This window comes from Plectropomus leopardus, chromosome 13, assembly GCF_026936395.1.
Source record: "Plectropomus leopardus strain MGB_pleo_1.0 chromosome 13, ASM2693639v1, whole genome shotgun sequence".
Lineage (NCBI taxonomy): Eukaryota > Metazoa > Chordata > Actinopteri > Perciformes > Serranidae > Plectropomus > Plectropomus leopardus.
The window spans coordinates 22,097,245-22,114,763 of record NC_142188.1 but is presented as its reverse complement, the minus strand read 5'-3'; the positions used below and the strand labels follow the sequence as shown (position 1 = coordinate 22,114,763).

General features: G+C 39.3%; 2 protein-coding genes across 2 annotated transcripts; both read right to left on the bottom strand.

Annotated features, from left to right (window-relative positions):
- Positions 1 to 45: 45 nt before the first annotated feature.
- prr18 (proline rich 18) lies at positions 46 to 2,590 on the bottom strand. The gene has a single exon (XM_042502429.2). The coding sequence runs from the start codon at positions 1,525 to 1,527 to the stop codon at positions 760 to 762; it is 768 nt and encodes a 255-aa protein (XP_042358363.1). The 5' UTR covers positions 1,528 to 2,590; the 3' UTR covers positions 46 to 759.
- Positions 2,591 to 4,401: 1,811 nt separating this feature from the next.
- On the bottom strand, positions 4,402 to 16,778 carry sft2d1 (SFT2 domain containing 1). Its single transcript, XM_042501543.2, has 8 exons — positions 16,476 to 16,778; positions 15,639 to 15,725; positions 14,531 to 14,613; positions 11,149 to 11,230; positions 10,664 to 10,699; positions 10,511 to 10,569; positions 7,370 to 7,399; positions 4,402 to 5,195 (listed from the first exon to the last, which is right to left on the bottom strand). The coding sequence occupies exons 1-8, from the start codon at positions 16,539 to 16,541 to the stop codon at positions 5,156 to 5,158; spliced, it is 483 nt and encodes a 160-aa protein (XP_042357477.1). The 5' UTR covers positions 16,542 to 16,778; the 3' UTR covers positions 4,402 to 5,155.
- Between the last annotated feature and the right edge of the window lie 741 nt (positions 16,779 to 17,519).

Here is a 17,519-nt window from a genome sequence, read left to right as displayed (position 1 = left end):
GAGGCACAACACAAATCAGCTTTAAAAAGGTCAGTGACACCTGCATAATTTAAAAAACAAACATTGTTTTTACTTCAAATGGCATCAAATCATCAGCTGAGTAAACAGTACAAACATTTAGTAAATATTAAATACTGTACATCGCTGATAAATTCCTACAAAGGATATAACCCTCTTATTAGAGGAAAAATAAACAGTCCAGTTTGGTTTCAGCAGCAGGCGCATACAGAGCCCTGTTGTTGACAGCGTATTGTTCTCCAACACAAAGGAGCGGTTTCGCGTCGCTTTACGCAAACCCCTCTGCCAATCCACAGGCGCCCCACTGAAAACAAAAACCATGTGCAAAGAACGAGAATATTAAGGTATTCAGTTCAGACTTCAACAAAACATTGAGCAGGCAAAGCAACATCCCTGTGAGCCATAAGAAGCACCGTGGCTGCAATTAGGCTTTAAAATCTTATTTTGGTGGAGGCAAATTGATGCCAAATTTCCTCTTATTCCAATGCAATTCATATTTCAAATTTCTTCAATAAGGGTATGTTTTAAGTGACATGATACCTATTTTAGTGAATATCTCCGTAACAAATCGACATTTCTCTTGAGTGGATTTTCTCCTCTCATTTGCAAACAATTAGGCTAATTCACAAGACTCAAATTTAAAATGCCATTGTAGCAGGGCAGCATCGGTGCATACATTTCAGAGTCCATCGTCTCTTCAGTCAGCTGTCTAAAACAAAAAGAAAAGTCCAAAGTCAGGTGTCAGCAGCCTTTAAGGTGCGGGAGTGCAGAAAGTTTGTCGACTTTCCCCAAAGCGGCGGCGTTTTCGACCCCTTTGAGCCACTCTTTACATTTCCTCACAACAGTCTCATCCACGTCTCCATCCTCCTCTTCATACTCCACATCGTCGTACTTGTATTGATCATTCAAAAGAGATATTTTAACAATGGCGGTGATGTCCTGCTCGGCGCTTTCCACTTTGGCGACAGGAGCGCAGCCCTTGGACGCTCCGTGCGCCTTTTTGGATGGAAATACGCGCCTGTGCCTAAAGTCCGCGGAGGCGCAGCATTTCTGCTGCTTTGCCATCATTTGCTTTTCTAGATTTCGTTTTTGGATGACAAGAATGGCTTCGGGGGTGAGGCTGAGGGTAAACTGAATCTCCTTTTTCCCTTCCTCCTTGCCTTGGAGGTGTCTGGCGGAGTCCATAGAGCTAGAGCGCCTGACTCCTTCAGATGAGTCCTGAGGTTTGGATACCGACAGCCAGGAGCATTTTCCCTGCGTCTCCCGGCCGCTACTCGCCTTCTGAGCTGAGCTTTTACTCTTCTCCTGATGGGCTTTTCGCCCTAAATTCCTTAAATTCGCCGATGTCCAAGATGTGGACTGTTTCTCCTTTTCGGACACCGCTTTCTCTCCGCCGGATTTGCTGGTGAGCTCAGTGTGAGGAGGCACTCCGTTGGCTTTCTTTTTCCCGAATAGTTCCCTGCCAGGAGAGGAGATTCGCTGCTGGAGGCTGATAGGCGGAAAAGGCATTTTGTGTGGCTGGAAGTGATCAGGATACAAAAACGTGCAAATGTTCAAAGTGCAGACGAGGAAGCCCTGTGCAAAGCGACGAGCGGCGCTCTGCGGGCATTATCCAACAGCGAGGTGGAGGGAGGCTGTGGTGCACCTGTTGTCCGCGCTGACTCGAGCTCAACTGGTGCACACACACACGGCCTGGCTGCTTTATGATGGAGCCGGCAGGAAGGCGTGGTCAGGAGGAGCACCAAACAAAGCCGGGAAAAAACTGTGGTGATGTCATTTCATAATTCCCAATAACTTCCTCAAGCAATGAGCGACCTCCACCACATGTTTCATCTTTTCTCACAGCGCCTCTCCGCTGTTTTACTCACACTGGAAATACACATACTGACATTGTTTTATAGATAATCTGTCTGAATAATATTAATAATGTTCAAGAAACTGCGGGATAATGAGTGGGTGAATGTGGTGGTCACAGGTGTGGGTTATCTTGTTTACAGAAGTGTCAACTTTTCCCAGTTTTTAATAATTAAATTGTAACTTTAAAGGTCTAGTGTGTAAGATTTAGGGGGACATTCTGAAACTGAATATAATAAAATAAGATTCTTAAAGTGTTCAATCACCTGAAAATAAGAATCGCTCCATTTAAAGCTACACAGAGAACAGGTACACATCTATGGACATTGCCATGTTGCACCGCCATGTTTCTACAGTAGCCCAGAACAGACAAACCAAACACTGGCTCCGGATCAGGATAGTCACTTTTTGCATGTTTAGGTTGGCCACCGTAGTTAGCGGCCCTGCCGTGACATGCCAAACAGCTTCAGAAAAACACAGATTTCTAATGTGACACTGCTCTTTTCTGTGTTTTACTGGTTTAAATCACTTTGTCGTTGGTTTTGGAGAGGAAGAGATCTCTGCGGATAATTTGGGTCTCTGTAAAAATCTCCTGAACAATGAACACTGAAGGAATCCTAACCAGGAGTTTATGCCTGGAAGAGGTTTCAGCTGGTTGCAATCTGAAATCCTCGACACTAGAGGTTTCTAAATTTTTCACGCTGTTCCTTTAAATGAACAAATGTTAGGGAAAAAAAGAATATATTTAGAATCTTGAAACAGTCCTAATTTTAGCCTTAATACATTTTTACAAAAAAGTACCTAAAATTTGAAACACATGGTAAAAACTAGATGGTAAAACTACAATTACATGCATGTTTTTGTTATTTTCATACATAGTGACAGACTTGGACCATAATAAGTTGGGAAATAAACTAAATGTACATTTTTCATCCTCAACTCATGTTCTCCAGTTAAAGTAGTCCTACAAATGTGAATGTACCTCCTTATAGCTTACATGTATATGGTTACAGAGATACTGTTAGGTCCTTGCTGTAAGATAACCCTGTCCGTCCTTGAATAAACAAAACATGTCATTGGCACAATCCATTCAGTCAATATAGTCTCAAATATCAATTAACTGATGTATGTAGATGGTCTGTTGCTGTTCTTTCAGCCGTGCAGCTAATGAAAGACATCTAGGGGAAATACACAAATAGTCTACGATATTGATTTCTCCTCCTTTCTGCTGCTATCTGCACTTTCACGCAGACAGTCACACAACTGATTCAATGTGATTTTGTTTCCCTCAGTGTGGGGTGTGATAGGAAATCAATACTTCCTTTCAAGTTTGTAGTTTTTTGTCTGTTTATTTGATATTGCCTGAGGATGATTTTACAGTTTGTTAAACATTTTGCCATTTATTATGTAGTTGCTCTTGTGATCACCCAATCAAAGGGAATTAAAGTGAAAGAAATAATTTGCAGTAAAGTGTACAAATGAATTGCTTTAAAGACAGGAAATAGGTATTAATATGTGTAACACTGGGCCCATGGTGGTATGTTTCTAATCCAAACAGATGTTTCTTTAGCTAAATATTTTCTGAAAAAATCGATTCACCATATAGTCTAATGACTCAGTCTTAGACTTAAAAAACATGCACAGGCTAGTTTTGTTTCAGTGGTTGTTGTGGCGTGGGATCCCTCTCCTCTCTGACATAACAATGGATTAGATGTAATAAAAAGGAAACAGTTGGGAGACTCTAACAGATTGCTGGGGTCAGGGGTACTTTCCTTTCATCCTCAAACTTCCTAATCCAAAAATAGCAGGGAGAAAGAAAAGGGATCACAAAAACAACCCCTTCACTCAACCAAATTATTTTATCCCCAAGATTAATTGCTCAAGGATTTGCTGGGTCTCTGCCAAGTTAGTTGAACAAGTAGTACTGAGGGGAGATTTTGTCCACGCTAATCCACGGCCACGTTATACAAGCGTCTAATGAAACTATGTGGGGGCTGCAAAAACAGGAAGTGCAATGTTGTTATTTAGTTGCATCAAGCAGAAGGAAAACCCAGAGGCATGGTGGTGAACCCTGAGCAAATCGTGCAGCTAATACAAATCATGTGCTGGGACTTTCTATGTGTGACTTTGATTCATAAATCTGTTTTAAAATTATTATTTTTTCACAATCTGAAGAGAGATCCATGACTGACTGACTTTATTCTATATAATAAAAAAACACACCTCCTCATGAGTGAACATCTGCACCACAGATGGGGGGAAGGCTGAGGTTATGAATCTTCCAGAGGAGGTTGTCATGACAACCGCATCCTCAAAGGCTACACCATAACGCTGAGGCAATACAGGGAACTTGATGCCAGCTATTCTGGGTTATTAGGTCACATCAAAATCACAATGTTCAGAAAAGCGTAATTAACAGGGTCATTGCTACATCTGGCAGGAAATGAAATATAAAGAGAAGCTATTTCACTGTAATTTGATGAGCTGAGGGGGGCAGGTGTGTTCAAATACACATACAGACAATGAGACTAGACAGGAGCTGTTTTTTTTTTAATCTCTTTAGCCAGAAAAACCTCAAAAAAGCTGCGGATATCATATATCCCAGTGCATCATCAGTGAAGCAGTGTCTAAATTGCTAAAGGGAAAATGATCATATATAAATATGGAATAGCATCTGAGAGTCTCTTTATACATCACTGCCTTGCACACACACAGAAAAGACTAATTTAATAAGGTTTGTGTTAAGATGTCAGAATACCATGTATAATCTGGAAGAAAATGCAATCTTTCACACTGTTTAGGATGTAAATACATATGTTTGGTCAATGGCAATAGCTCTATATATATATATATATATATATATATATATATATATATATATATATATATATATATATATATATATATACACACACACACACACACATATGTGTATGTATACAATATATAATATAAAGGCATTTGTGTTGTAAATTACAGAAAATCAAAATAATTTCCCTGCACTTAAATGGTATAAAATCCTCAGAAAACAGGAATATCTTGAAATATATTAGCATTAAAGGCACTAATTTCTCTGACATTAAAAGCTAAAGGTAAGTGTTGTATCTGATTATACTGTAGTTATCAGCTAGACTTAAAAAGCGAGAATTCACAGTATGAAACAAGCCATAGTAAAAATCTGGAGATATAATGTATAAACAGAAGAGATGTATATTTTACAAAGGCACTGTTCTTACAGTTTGCATTTTAGGACCAGTCTTCACACAATGTGGACTAAGGTGTCCTAACTCAGACAGGTTGTGAAGCATTTCATCACCGCATCCCTGCAGAAAAACAAATAACAACAGAAATGTTTAAGTGACAGCTAGCATTATAAACATCAAATGTTGAGAAATAGGGGGAAAAAATGAATGTGTTGTTACAAAAAATAATGCAGAGGCTAAATGTCGTCATGCGTACAAAATTAAAGGCGACAAAACACCCTTTGTTAGGATGTCTTGGGTGGGGCTGGTCATGAATAAGTGAGTGTGTTTTGGCTGGGAAGCACCACATGTTCAGAGTGATGGGGGCTCCCTTTTCTCCAGGTACTCTGTGTTGAGGGATGATGCAATACGAGCGGTCGCCATGGTAACCGCACATCCGCGCTGCCTCCTCACACCGTGTTCATCTTGCCATCGGTGTGTTGCTATGCAGACTTTGCCTGCAGCCACAGTCAAATTTCGGTGGAGGAGGTGTGAAACCGGTCAAGGTTAAAAGGAGAAGGGGGGATCATAAGCAGTCTGAGAGGGAGGAGGGGAGGTCGGTGGGCGGACGGGAGACTTGCTCCTTCAAATGCTCTTATCTGTCTCTCTGATGTATAAACAAAAAACATTCACCACTGGATCCCTCATGTTTTTCCTCTAATTCTGCCCGAGGTGTGTTTTTATATAATCACTAGAGGCTTGATGCTATTTTTGCTTCCCCCAAACCTGCATGAATAAATGATCAGCCTCAGAGACTTTTTCCCCATTTCGGATTAAATATCAGAGCAACAGTCGCCTTACAGCACTGTGGGAAGTGCACATGCAGCAGGTTTTAGTACCTTGGTCTGCAGGTCTGTGAGGTTATAAATAGGCAACAAGGTAAAATACATTAAAGGATCACGTCCATTAGCCATGTGGTGTCGTGGCTAGCCAGGTAACACAGTTAGTTTGACCACAGACCGGAATACGGAGAGACCGCAGGTTAATGCTTTCTAAATGTGTCAATCAGAGGGATCAAAATACGCTGCTCTCTAACAACATCGCAAACAATACAGAGCTAAATGATCAAATCTAAATTAAAATGAAAAATGGATTAAAGTAAGAAGCTTACGGAGGGAGGACAATAATGTGTTGACAAAAAAACATCATAACAACGGAGTAAAAAATATACAAGTAATCATGATAGTCCAAAAACCAGCAGTCAAATTTGCATTTCTCTGTAGGAATGTGGTTTTTGGAAGGGTGGCACGGTAAAAGGTCTTTGTCTCAGCTTTGTATTGTTGTTAGCATTCGGGTTGGGGGAGGGGGAGGTCGGGGTGGTTACGGGATGTCTCTCAGCTGTCAGGATGGATTATAGGGTCGCCCAAATACACAGGGCACTTAGTGGGGGGGCTGCATGGGGTCTTTGGACCTCTCACCAAATGAGACATAACCCTGCTTACAGCTGGACTGACAAAACAACATCACACCTCACGCTTATTTTGGGGAAGGCATTGAGTTCGTGCACCATATGGAGCAATTTGAGAGGTGAACATGAAAGTATAGGGGAGTGTTTTCTTTCAATTAAAATTCTTCATTATGGTGTAAATTACAAAATAAATCAATGTAAGATTTCAAGGCTGTTTGGTTCTATATTGCAGCTTTATCTACAATCAAGACAAAACAAGTAACCCGAGAGAAATGCCAATATGTGACAATGGGATTGTCATCCTTGTGTCTTTGCAGGACAGCCTATTGGGGTCTTCATCTAATCAAAATGTAGTATTGTGCTTTAAACCTATACAGCTTAACATAAGCTCATCACAAGCAATATAAAAGCTACATTGAGAGAGAAATATTTTGGTAAATCTGGCTGAAAGAGCATTATTCCAAAAGAAAATATTCATTTAGATATTATGGAAAAAGCAAACAGCGTCACAGGGCTAAAGCACAGAGGAGTGTGAAACAACAAGCTGCCATTTGCTCTCCACTAAGTGCCTGTGCGAGTCGTAGGGGGGGGATTACAGCCATATGGTGGAGGCAAACAGGGTTTGGAGGTAAATGAAAACATGTTTTCATTGAAGGGTCGCTCATAATATTCTCTCCTGTTTGCTGTGAGCGGCAGTTTAGTGTCATTTGCAAACAGGTGGTGGCTCTTACAGATGGACTCAATTCAGAGAGAGACACATTCAAGTGAACATAACTGAAAAGACAGATGCACATCCACTTAAGGTCAGTGCAGACGAAATTGAAATCATATAATCATGCTGTCTTACCTGGCAAATGGAATGTACGAGATGCTATACCTGAAACAGAATAATACAGAAAAGTTATTGACTGTAGAGGAAGAAAGTGCTGACATATTTTAAGACTAAGAATGTCAAACTAAACACAAGATACACAACCATTACTTTTTATTATACATTATTTGAGAAATGTAATGTATCCTAGGGCTGGGTGATATGACCTATGAATAATGATGCAATATTTTTAGGCTATATTGTGATATGCGATATATATCTCAATATTTTGAAATCTCCTCTACACTAGAGTAGAACACAAAACAAACTAAATAAAGTAATGTTATAATAAAATAAAATAAAGTGCTGTTAAAATTAGGTTTAATAAAGCAGAATTATTCTGAAGTTAATAATGTTCTGCTATAATGAAATAAATCGACGTGGAACCACTGGTGCTTTTATTTTCAACATTCACAATATAGTCATTTTATACACTTCACATGGAAAAACCCGTGATACATTGAGTACAATCAATATATCACCCACCCCTAATTTGACATATAGCTGACATTTTTAAAAAGCTTCACTGCTACATGGACAGATCAGGATGTCTTATAGATTATTGTAGACACATTTTCCTGTGATGTAGCATTGTGTGGTGTTTGGTATTATTGGAATCTGCAGGATCTCTTTGTTGAGTTTCATGTGTTTTATAAAGCTTGTCTGCACGTCATGTTTTTGTAATTATGTGATGTCTAAGAGATTATAGATTAAAAGTTTTTTAAAAAAAAACACACACACACACACACACACACACACACACACACACACACACACACACACACACACACACACACACACACACACAGAGGACCTAAAATAGATTCAGGTCTTATATTAGCAGCATAATAATGGCTTTCTGATGAACAACACACCAAAATGTAAAATATGCATTAAAATGCTCCATGTGCAGCAGTAATCACTGGGCTGAAGGCTCTGATGTCGCTCAGCAGAGGGATTAACCAAATGTGATTGTGAATGAATGGGATACACTATAATCTTTGCACTAATGATTCCAGACAGATTGGTAGCCAAACACAGAGCACAACAAAAACACAATACCCCGTGTTGGAAATGATTACAGCTGAGCACAAAAAAGCCCAGCATCAAACACCTAACATCTTTAAAATATGTGAGGAATCTGGTACAGCAATTTAATGATTAACTCCAGCCCAAGCCTGAGCATGACTGCCATCTAATTTCTAAATGTTAAAACTGAATAAAAACCTTAAACATGAAAGTATCAGTGCTGTTTATTATTAAAACTTCCTACTGCCTGCTAGCTCTACATTGAGTCAGTGTCAGTCAGTAGTGCTTTACTATCTTATGGTCACTACACAGAGCTCAGCTGGAGGATTGGACTTTGCCCACCTATGAGTGGATCGGTGGCGCCGTCTTTTTACAGAAACCACCTTCACACAGACGTCTGAGTGCCTGCGTGCGTGGGAGTGCACTATGCCCCCCAGTCTGTTAAGAATGAGCTCGATATGTGTGACTTGTAGTTGCCATGGTGATGCCTCTGAGAACGCAGGCAGAGCGGAAGTGAATGTACAACATGTAGGTGCAAAAGCAGTCCGGTGATGAGTCGGACACAGTCCTGCTCAGTGATGCAATGAAACGGTCTGTTCCCTTCCTCCTGAGTCAGCGGGGAGGGGGTCGTTTGTGTGTCCATGCACATTCACACACTGAAAGTCTTTTGTTACTGCTGCGCAAATATGTTCAAATTAACGAACATACAAGTGCTGACATGCCCATACACATCACTCACAGGTCTTATTACTCACTGTCATGTTGGAACTTAACCCGTTTGACCTCATGACTATATGTACTCTTTCCTCAATCGCCTAGTCTGAATTATCTGCAGGTCTCAGAAAGCCACATTTAAAAGTAGCATCAACACTGGGCTGCACCTAATAATTATTTACATCATCAATTCAGTATTTTACGTCTCACCGATTGTTTGGTCTAAAAAATACTTGTCATGTCTTGTTTTGTCCAAGCAACTGTCCAAATCCAAAGTTATTTAAATTACAGTGTTGACATTAAAATTGTTTAGGTCTTAATTCATAGGTGCATTATGTAGGACTGACTGTTCATACACATGCTCACCAGGGAAAGTGCTATAGTTGCTATATTTTCCTTTTTTCGGCACTGTATCTCTTAAATAGATGCTGCTTACAGATAGGCACCAGATCGCTACCTTTTTATAAAGTCCAAGCCTCACGCCCATTAACTCCTCAAACACAGAAAATAAGAAAATACAGGCAGAGGGCAAAAAAATTATTTGCTACACACATCTAGTCCGTGATGGGAAATGATGACTGAGAGGGATTACTTCTGTATGAGTTTATACTTGTGTTTTAGGAAATCCCTGCATGGTATATCTTTAACATACTTTTTAGACTAATTAAGGACCCAGAGGTATAATGTATTCTCACTGGACCATTAGCCTGTGATTTTAGTAGTAATAATGACCCCAAAGACAGCTGGCAGTGACTTGTGTGTAAACAACACAGGCGGTAACACCTGTCTGTCTTTACATCTCTACGTAGATCCACACTGATCCTACCTGATCCTGGCACTAGCTCTTCCTCTATGGGCCAAAAATATACTGACCTACTGCACCACGATGCCTGGCAACCTGCCAACCAATCATCTTACAACATGAGTGGCTCGACAGGTATGTCGCCCAGGGAAACTGGGGCAAATCAATCTGATCCAAGTTTCCACATTACATTAAAAGTTTATATGTGCATCTTATCCTTACATGACACTTGGTATGGCATGACATTCATGAAAAGTTTGAATATTTCTGAAAAGATATGTTGCTCTGAAACAATGGGAAAATTCTGATAAAATGTGATTGAACATGCAAGTTTTACAATGACCGTGTAAGTTTAACTGTTTATAGATTTAACCATGCACGTGCAACCAGCAGTAAGTCAGCTTAAGGAATCAGCAGCATGATTAACTAAACTCACGGACATTTCTTGCAAGGCATAGCAACTGGAGCAGGGATCTCTATCACGGAAAGGCAGCTTCATCTCAGTAGCTGTGAGTGATGAGTAAATTCATTACCAACTGTGCTACAGTGAAGAGATGGTTGATCACACTTACCACGTCATCGCCAGAAACTGCATAATACAGAACAAGATAGCCAGCCCTTTTTTATGCCACTGTAAAATAAAAGACAAAATGATCATTTTAATAATTGAACTAAAGAAAAATTAAGGCTGTTACTGGCTTCAAAACAATGTATTATCTACTTACCCAAAACACTGCGCAAAGTGTTAAGACAAGGCAGAGCTGGCAGAAGAAGAAGGAATGGTTATCAGTTTTTACACGTACAGAATGATGTTTTCTATCTGACACTTTATGAAAACTGAACAAATAATTGATTGAATTCTAACTAAAAGATGCCACTCAATCTGCCATCAGAAAACACCACTAGTGTCATGCTGAAATACTTTATCCTTGCAATACTTTAAGATCACAAGGTCGGGAGAACAGACCTTTAATTGAACCTAGTCTGCTAATCAAAAGTCAGAGGGCTACAGACCTTTTATACCCTTGAGAGCAGGTGAAAGCAGATATAGTGTAAATGCTCTTTGGCATTATGTCAAGGAGGAATCAGGAAGAACACAGCTTCCAACACCTTCTGTGACAAGGTCTAATTTCCAGTATTCAGTGAGGTGAAACATTAATATCCTGTGATGCATCTGGCTCAAAATAACAGTAAAACATATGGTATTTACCAGCATAACAATGGTGGCTATCAGTCTTGTTGGTTCAAACATGCGCTTCAGCTGTTTTAGCGGTCCCATTAGGAAGCAGGTGCTTTAGAGGAACGAAACACACAAGTTAAACATTTTAAACATCATTAAAAAGGTACATAGACATGTTTCTTAAAATGTTAGTTCATGGGATCACTGCTGCAACCAAGTCTTATTTTTTAAATCAGGTGCAACGCATTTATCACTGTGGTGTATTTTAAAAGTACACTGATTAAACTGTGGAGCTAATACTCTGTGTGTAGATGTGTGTGTGTGTGTGTGTGTGTGTGTTGAAAATATTTTTTTGTTTCTTTGTCATATACTAAAGCTAGTTACCAAAATCATGTATTTCTATGTATTTTTTCTTTCTGTAACACTTTTGATTACAATAAATTGTACAAATGAGCAGGTGAGCATGGAGCAGGTGAACAGCTGTAAGTTCCTTTGAATTACTATCACTATCTTGGTCATCACACATCACCACCCACGTTAAAAAAGCACAGAAAAGGCTCTACTTCCTACGGAAACTTAGGAAGGCTAAATTTCAGGTCAAGATCCTGGTTAACTTCTACAGAGGAGCATTATAAAGCATACGGAGTGTTAACATAACGAACTGGCATGGTTTGTGCACGGCCCAGGACAGGAAGGCTCCACAGCGGGTGATTAAAACTGCCCAGAACATCACAGGTTCCCATCTACAGAGCATCAGTGACCTCTGTGAAGTGAGGTGTCTGCACAGAGCCCAAAGGATACTGAAAGACAGCAGACACCCCAGCCACGGTCTGTACACCCTGCTGCCATCTGGGAAAAGATACAGGAGTATCTCCTGCCGAACAACCACACTACAGAACAGCTTTGTTCCCCAGGCTGATATTACAAGTCTCATCCTTTGACTACAAAATATGTAGCAGGATTTAGGGGCAAATTTAAATTTCATTTTTTAATCATAGTTTAGAACATGACTAATAAATCTGCCTTGTAAAAACCATCTTGGTCGTCAGCTGACAGACATGATTAACACGCATTTCATGAGTATTACATTCAATACTTTGGGCTGCAAATCTGGGTTTATTCCAAAAAATCAATACTTTGCATAAAAATGTTATGGTCTCTGTGGATTTCAGACTAGTCTTCATCTGTGTGTACACTCACAATCAAATCTCTTCCAAATGACTCAGAATTGTGTTGCCACCATAATCAATCTTAAACTACATGTTGCAATTAATGGGGCGGGGGGTAAATATTTTATGCCCAACACCACGCTGACACATTTAAAACCTCCTACATGATGCATGTGTGACGTCAGTAAATGTAACAAGACAAAGGCTTTCCCCGCTGACGAGGCACGCAGCTCTGGGCTCAGCAGAGCTGTGTGGGTAGAGGGAGTCTGTGTAGCGTCACATCTGTTAGATGAGACACAAGAGTAGTTTGTGTTGACGCAGGCTCTCTCTGCTGGTCTGCTGAGAGGGATAGATGCTTCTTATCAACCGCTCATTATGACAGACACTGATGATATCCACGCACATGCTGCTAAAGCTAAGGAGCAGGATGGCAGCAATATGCTGTATTGTTTAATATGTAGAGAAAAATACTTTTAACAAGCCTACGATTAAACAGAGGAATTAGTCAGTTAAATTTTGATTAAACGGTAGATTTTATTGCGTATCAAAAGGGGATTACACCATTGACCAAAAAAATACATGCAAAAGATATGCATTATTTTGTTATTACACTATAAACACTTGCACGTAATACCTATTTTGGACATATCTTTACACTACTGATGGTAAAATGAAGGAACCAATAATCTCTGTGTAATCTTTTTGCAGTCAGAGTCAGACACAGATGAAAATAGCATTAAGCTCTTTAAAATATGACACTATTTTCCTTTACGGCTGTAACCTGGGCTATGAAAGCAGAGGGTGACCCAGTTTCTTGACACATCTGAACCTTCTGGACATATGATACCTGAAAATAGAGACTGCCCTGTCTGAAGAAAAAAGACCCTCATCAATGGTTTGCTGTCAAAGACATCCTGATCAGATTTAGCTGTTGGAATTATCTAGACTAAATAATCCATAATGCTGAGAAATCCAGAAGGCTGCTGATATCTGGTGATAGAAAACAATATTCTAATCTTACTCAACCATTATGTTACGATAGTCAGAACAACAGACAATACGGATATATCAGCATCTATATGTCAGTGTAGCAGCATTATTAGAACACACAGCGAATACCTCTTCTGAGTTTTACATTACGAATTTTTATTAATAGTGGCTGAATCAACTTTACTCTACAAAAGGGAAACTTTTAGAATTAAAACTTAATTCAGTGTGCTCCATTGCAAGTTTGGCTTTTGTGTTAATTGGAATAATGCACAAATAAAGATAGATATTGTCTGTGTGAGGGCACTGTAATGACAAATTTTAAGTATGGCGTCCTGTCACTGGCGAGGAATTAACCTTGTATGTTCCTATACAGCGGAGACATCATTTATAAATGGTAATATGAGAGCAAAGACTAATGTCTGGTCTACTTGTAGAGACAGATAGGAAAACAAACAGTTAGGAGACGCAGACGGCTAGTCTGTTCCCACTGACCATTGTCCCTTTATCCCCAATCATTTCCTACTCACTGTCAAGCGGCATACAATTAAGCTGCAGAGGAAACCGTATAACAATAGAGATCACAATTAAACTTAATTAGATGCAATATTAATCATTAAAAATAGTGTGCCTGCTCTGATCAAATTAAACCTCCCCAACTAATGTTTGTCTTGCATGAAGTGATTAGCAGTCTCTGCTTCCCAAACAAAGTTGCAGCTGCAGGCTAGAGCATTCTCACCACACCTTTTTATTTTGAATGTTTGGGTGAAATAAGTGCAATGTGATAACTAAGGCAGTTTCTGTACATTTAACTTGTACTAATGCTATTGTATGATTATACTAATGCAAAGCTGATTAAATAATGGAGATTATCTTTTTAGCTATGATCCTTTATTCTCACTAGTCACAACTGTTTATCATGTTTAAATAACATAAATCTAAACCATAAGTCTCATGGCACTGTGTGAAACTGAGTGTAATTGCACATGAGGGTAAGACAGTAAGTTACAGGTATAACTAGAATATTTCAAGTGCCTTCTTTATGAGCAACCTTGATACAAAACTTGTGTAGAGAAATGTGAAGTGTTGCCATGGTTGACTGCAGAAGGCATCAAGGGAAAAAAATCTCAAAGTGTATGAGACAGATGCTCATCATTGGTTGTGTTCCTGGCACTGGACCGTGCTAGTGAGAAAAATATATCAAGTCATTACAATTTCCTGGACAAAGCTAATTGACCTGGAAAGAAGAGTCTTACCTGGCAAGAGCTGTGATGTTTCCTAGTGTGTAGAAGAAGGCAAAAAGCTTGATTCCATTTGGAAGGAACAGCAGTGCTGAACCCTGGTAAAACAACAAAATATTCTTTGTCAGCTACACAGAATAATGTCACCTCATTTTAATAAAGGGCCAGAAGTGAAATAGCTAAATGAATATTGGATTTGGACTGTGGCTGTCTTTTGGTTTTACTGAAACATGCTGGGCTCCCCCTAGTGACAAAATATCACAAGTCAATGTTGAAGAATCACTACATGAGCAGCATTATAAGCCAAATGAATGTTTACCATCTGGATCACTTTCACTGAAGAGAACTGGTGACACACTTGTGCACTGGGTGTGAACAGTGTATGCATTTCACCGTGGAAGCGACATTTAGACAACACAGTTATAAATAAAGCTTTAAGAAAGATGTGACAACTAACATTTTACTTCAAAGCTGTAAATTACTGAGGGTTGTAGGGTCATACAATAAGCTGTAACTAATAATTAGAGGTCACAGAGGGAGAAAATTTTGGACATTTCTTATTTCTTCAGAAAAAGTGCGACATGTCATAGCTTTGGGGTCAAATGTAAGTGTTTTGAGATGTATGAATGGAAGAGACATTAAGAGACTTTAAGATTACTGACAGATGCGCAGAGACATCCTGCGTCATTGAATTTCACCACCCAGTCCTGTTGGGGTTTTGTCAGTGTGAATCGTCACTATGTGGCTTCAAAGCATTATCAGCCTGTGACAAGACTTCCTGACATCTAAACTGCAAACTTCTCACTACAAAACTGAAACTTTCAGCTCTGCTCTGAAATTAAGCAAACTTAATGTGTTAGATGGCTAAGTGTAAGTCATTTGTCAATAACTTTATTCTGCAAGTTCAAGAGAACAGGGATTTGTCATTGATCTGCACTCAGCCATGTTAATAACTTGAATTTTATTGTGCACACATAGCACATGAAAAAAATAACTTGGACCACTGCAGAGAGCATTAATAGTATTATGCACGCTCTGCATTCTCTGCATTCCTAATGTCAGTATAAAGTCAGACGGAGCATAAATGCTGCATTTTCAATAGAAAAGGCAAAGAGACACTCACGAGTATTGAACACAGGATGCCTCCAGCAAAGCATATGACGAACCATTTCACCCTGGTGCTGTAGCTGAGAGTGCTGGCATCAAGGACCTGGTGAGAACAATGGGAGGATGTCACAAGACAAACCTAATAACCCGCAGAGAGTCCAACAGGCTTTCTGCTGGTGATTTAACCATGTTAACTTTAGCCAAGCAGATAACACCTTGCTAAAGCGTTATCTTAAAACACACAAACTGTAGCACAGGTCTAAGTTAAAGTCACAGAGCATTACTCAGTGCACTGAACTTACGCAAAAGAACCAATAAAAAACAAACTGTGAGGTAGACTACGCAGAGACATTCAGAAAATGAAAGCACTGGAGACTCTGGAGTGTCAGAGAAAAAACTTACAGTTTGCAACAAGTTAAAAAGTACAACCACGAAACATAAAAACATTGTTCTAGTTAACACCTTACCTCATTTCCTCCTCATCGGAAACGTGTGCATAAAGTGTAAATAAACAAACAGATACAATTTATTAAATGCTGCCAGCATAATATATAAAAGCTAGCTTTAACCTAAGCTAAAAGACATCGAAAATAAACATGATAGTGAAACTGTTAGCCTGCGTCTATGGAGGCTTACAGTGCTAGCATAAACTGTCATTTTCACCAACAGCTAACTTAAGTAGCTCTAAGACAATAATAAACATTTGAACATTTATTGTAGGTATCTGAACGGCAACGTTGGCAGGGAACTAAACAAACACAATGCTAATTTTTCATCACTTCATCCATTTAACGCCACACAACGTTAGCATTAGCAGCGTATACTGTCATACAGTAAGCTAGCTAGCTGTTACCTGTGCAGTGAGACCCAACTCTTCATTTTCCTCTTGTCCGCTTAACACACGACGAAGCTTGTCCATCGCTAAAAGCTAGCTGGCAAAATGAGTAGGAAAAAAGTCCTAATTTCTTTTTTCCAAATGTTACGTTAGCTACGTTTGCTGTTTGTGTCTGCAAGTTTTGTCAGTTAGTGACAAGTTTGACTTCCTGCCTTTCCTGAACGATGTTTTTATGTAAGTGCTGACTCAGGATCAGTTTGTTCACAATACATTGTTTGGTGTTGTCCATGTGGAGGTTTTGAATAACAGATCTCAGATCAGCTTGCAAAGTAACTAACCGCACCTCCTTCTCAGAACTGTTGTTGCCTTTCAGTGCTGTAGGAAATAGTGGTATTGCACAATGAACGGCGTGAACGTAATAAGCAGAAGTTAATTTCTTTTTTAACTCCTACTGTGATGGCATTCAGGATATGATTAGCTGTTGGCCCCTTTCTCAGAGTACCATATACTAGTAAATGTACCGCCAACTGGACTTAATTACCCGTCAGCATTTATAATTCATAACTGTCCAGCCCTGTTATATTTTAATTGTACAATAGTAACTTAAAGGTAGCTACAATCATTCCTTGCACGCTGCCTTAATTGTGCAGTATTTGGTGCAAAAAAAAAAACAAAAACAAAAAAAAATCAATTGCCGCTCTTAGAATCATGAATTATTCTTACCAACAACTTTTATAGGCTATATAATGCACATACTGTACATATTTCTTGTTCCTATTTCTATTCATGCATATTTTGTGTTGAACATTGTAACATAATAGGACATATTTATATCAAAAAAAGAAAACTGCCCATGCACAGCTTTAGTAAAGGTGCTGGTACTATAGCAGAAGTACAAACGTGTAAAGAAAAACCACATATGTTGTGGCTACATACCGCACTCAAGACAGGACTTAAAAAACAGGATAAAGATTTTAATGGGCTCCATTAATGGGCTCCATTAAAATCTTTATCCTTTTTTCTAAGTCCTGTCTTGAGTGCGGTATGTAGCCACAACATATG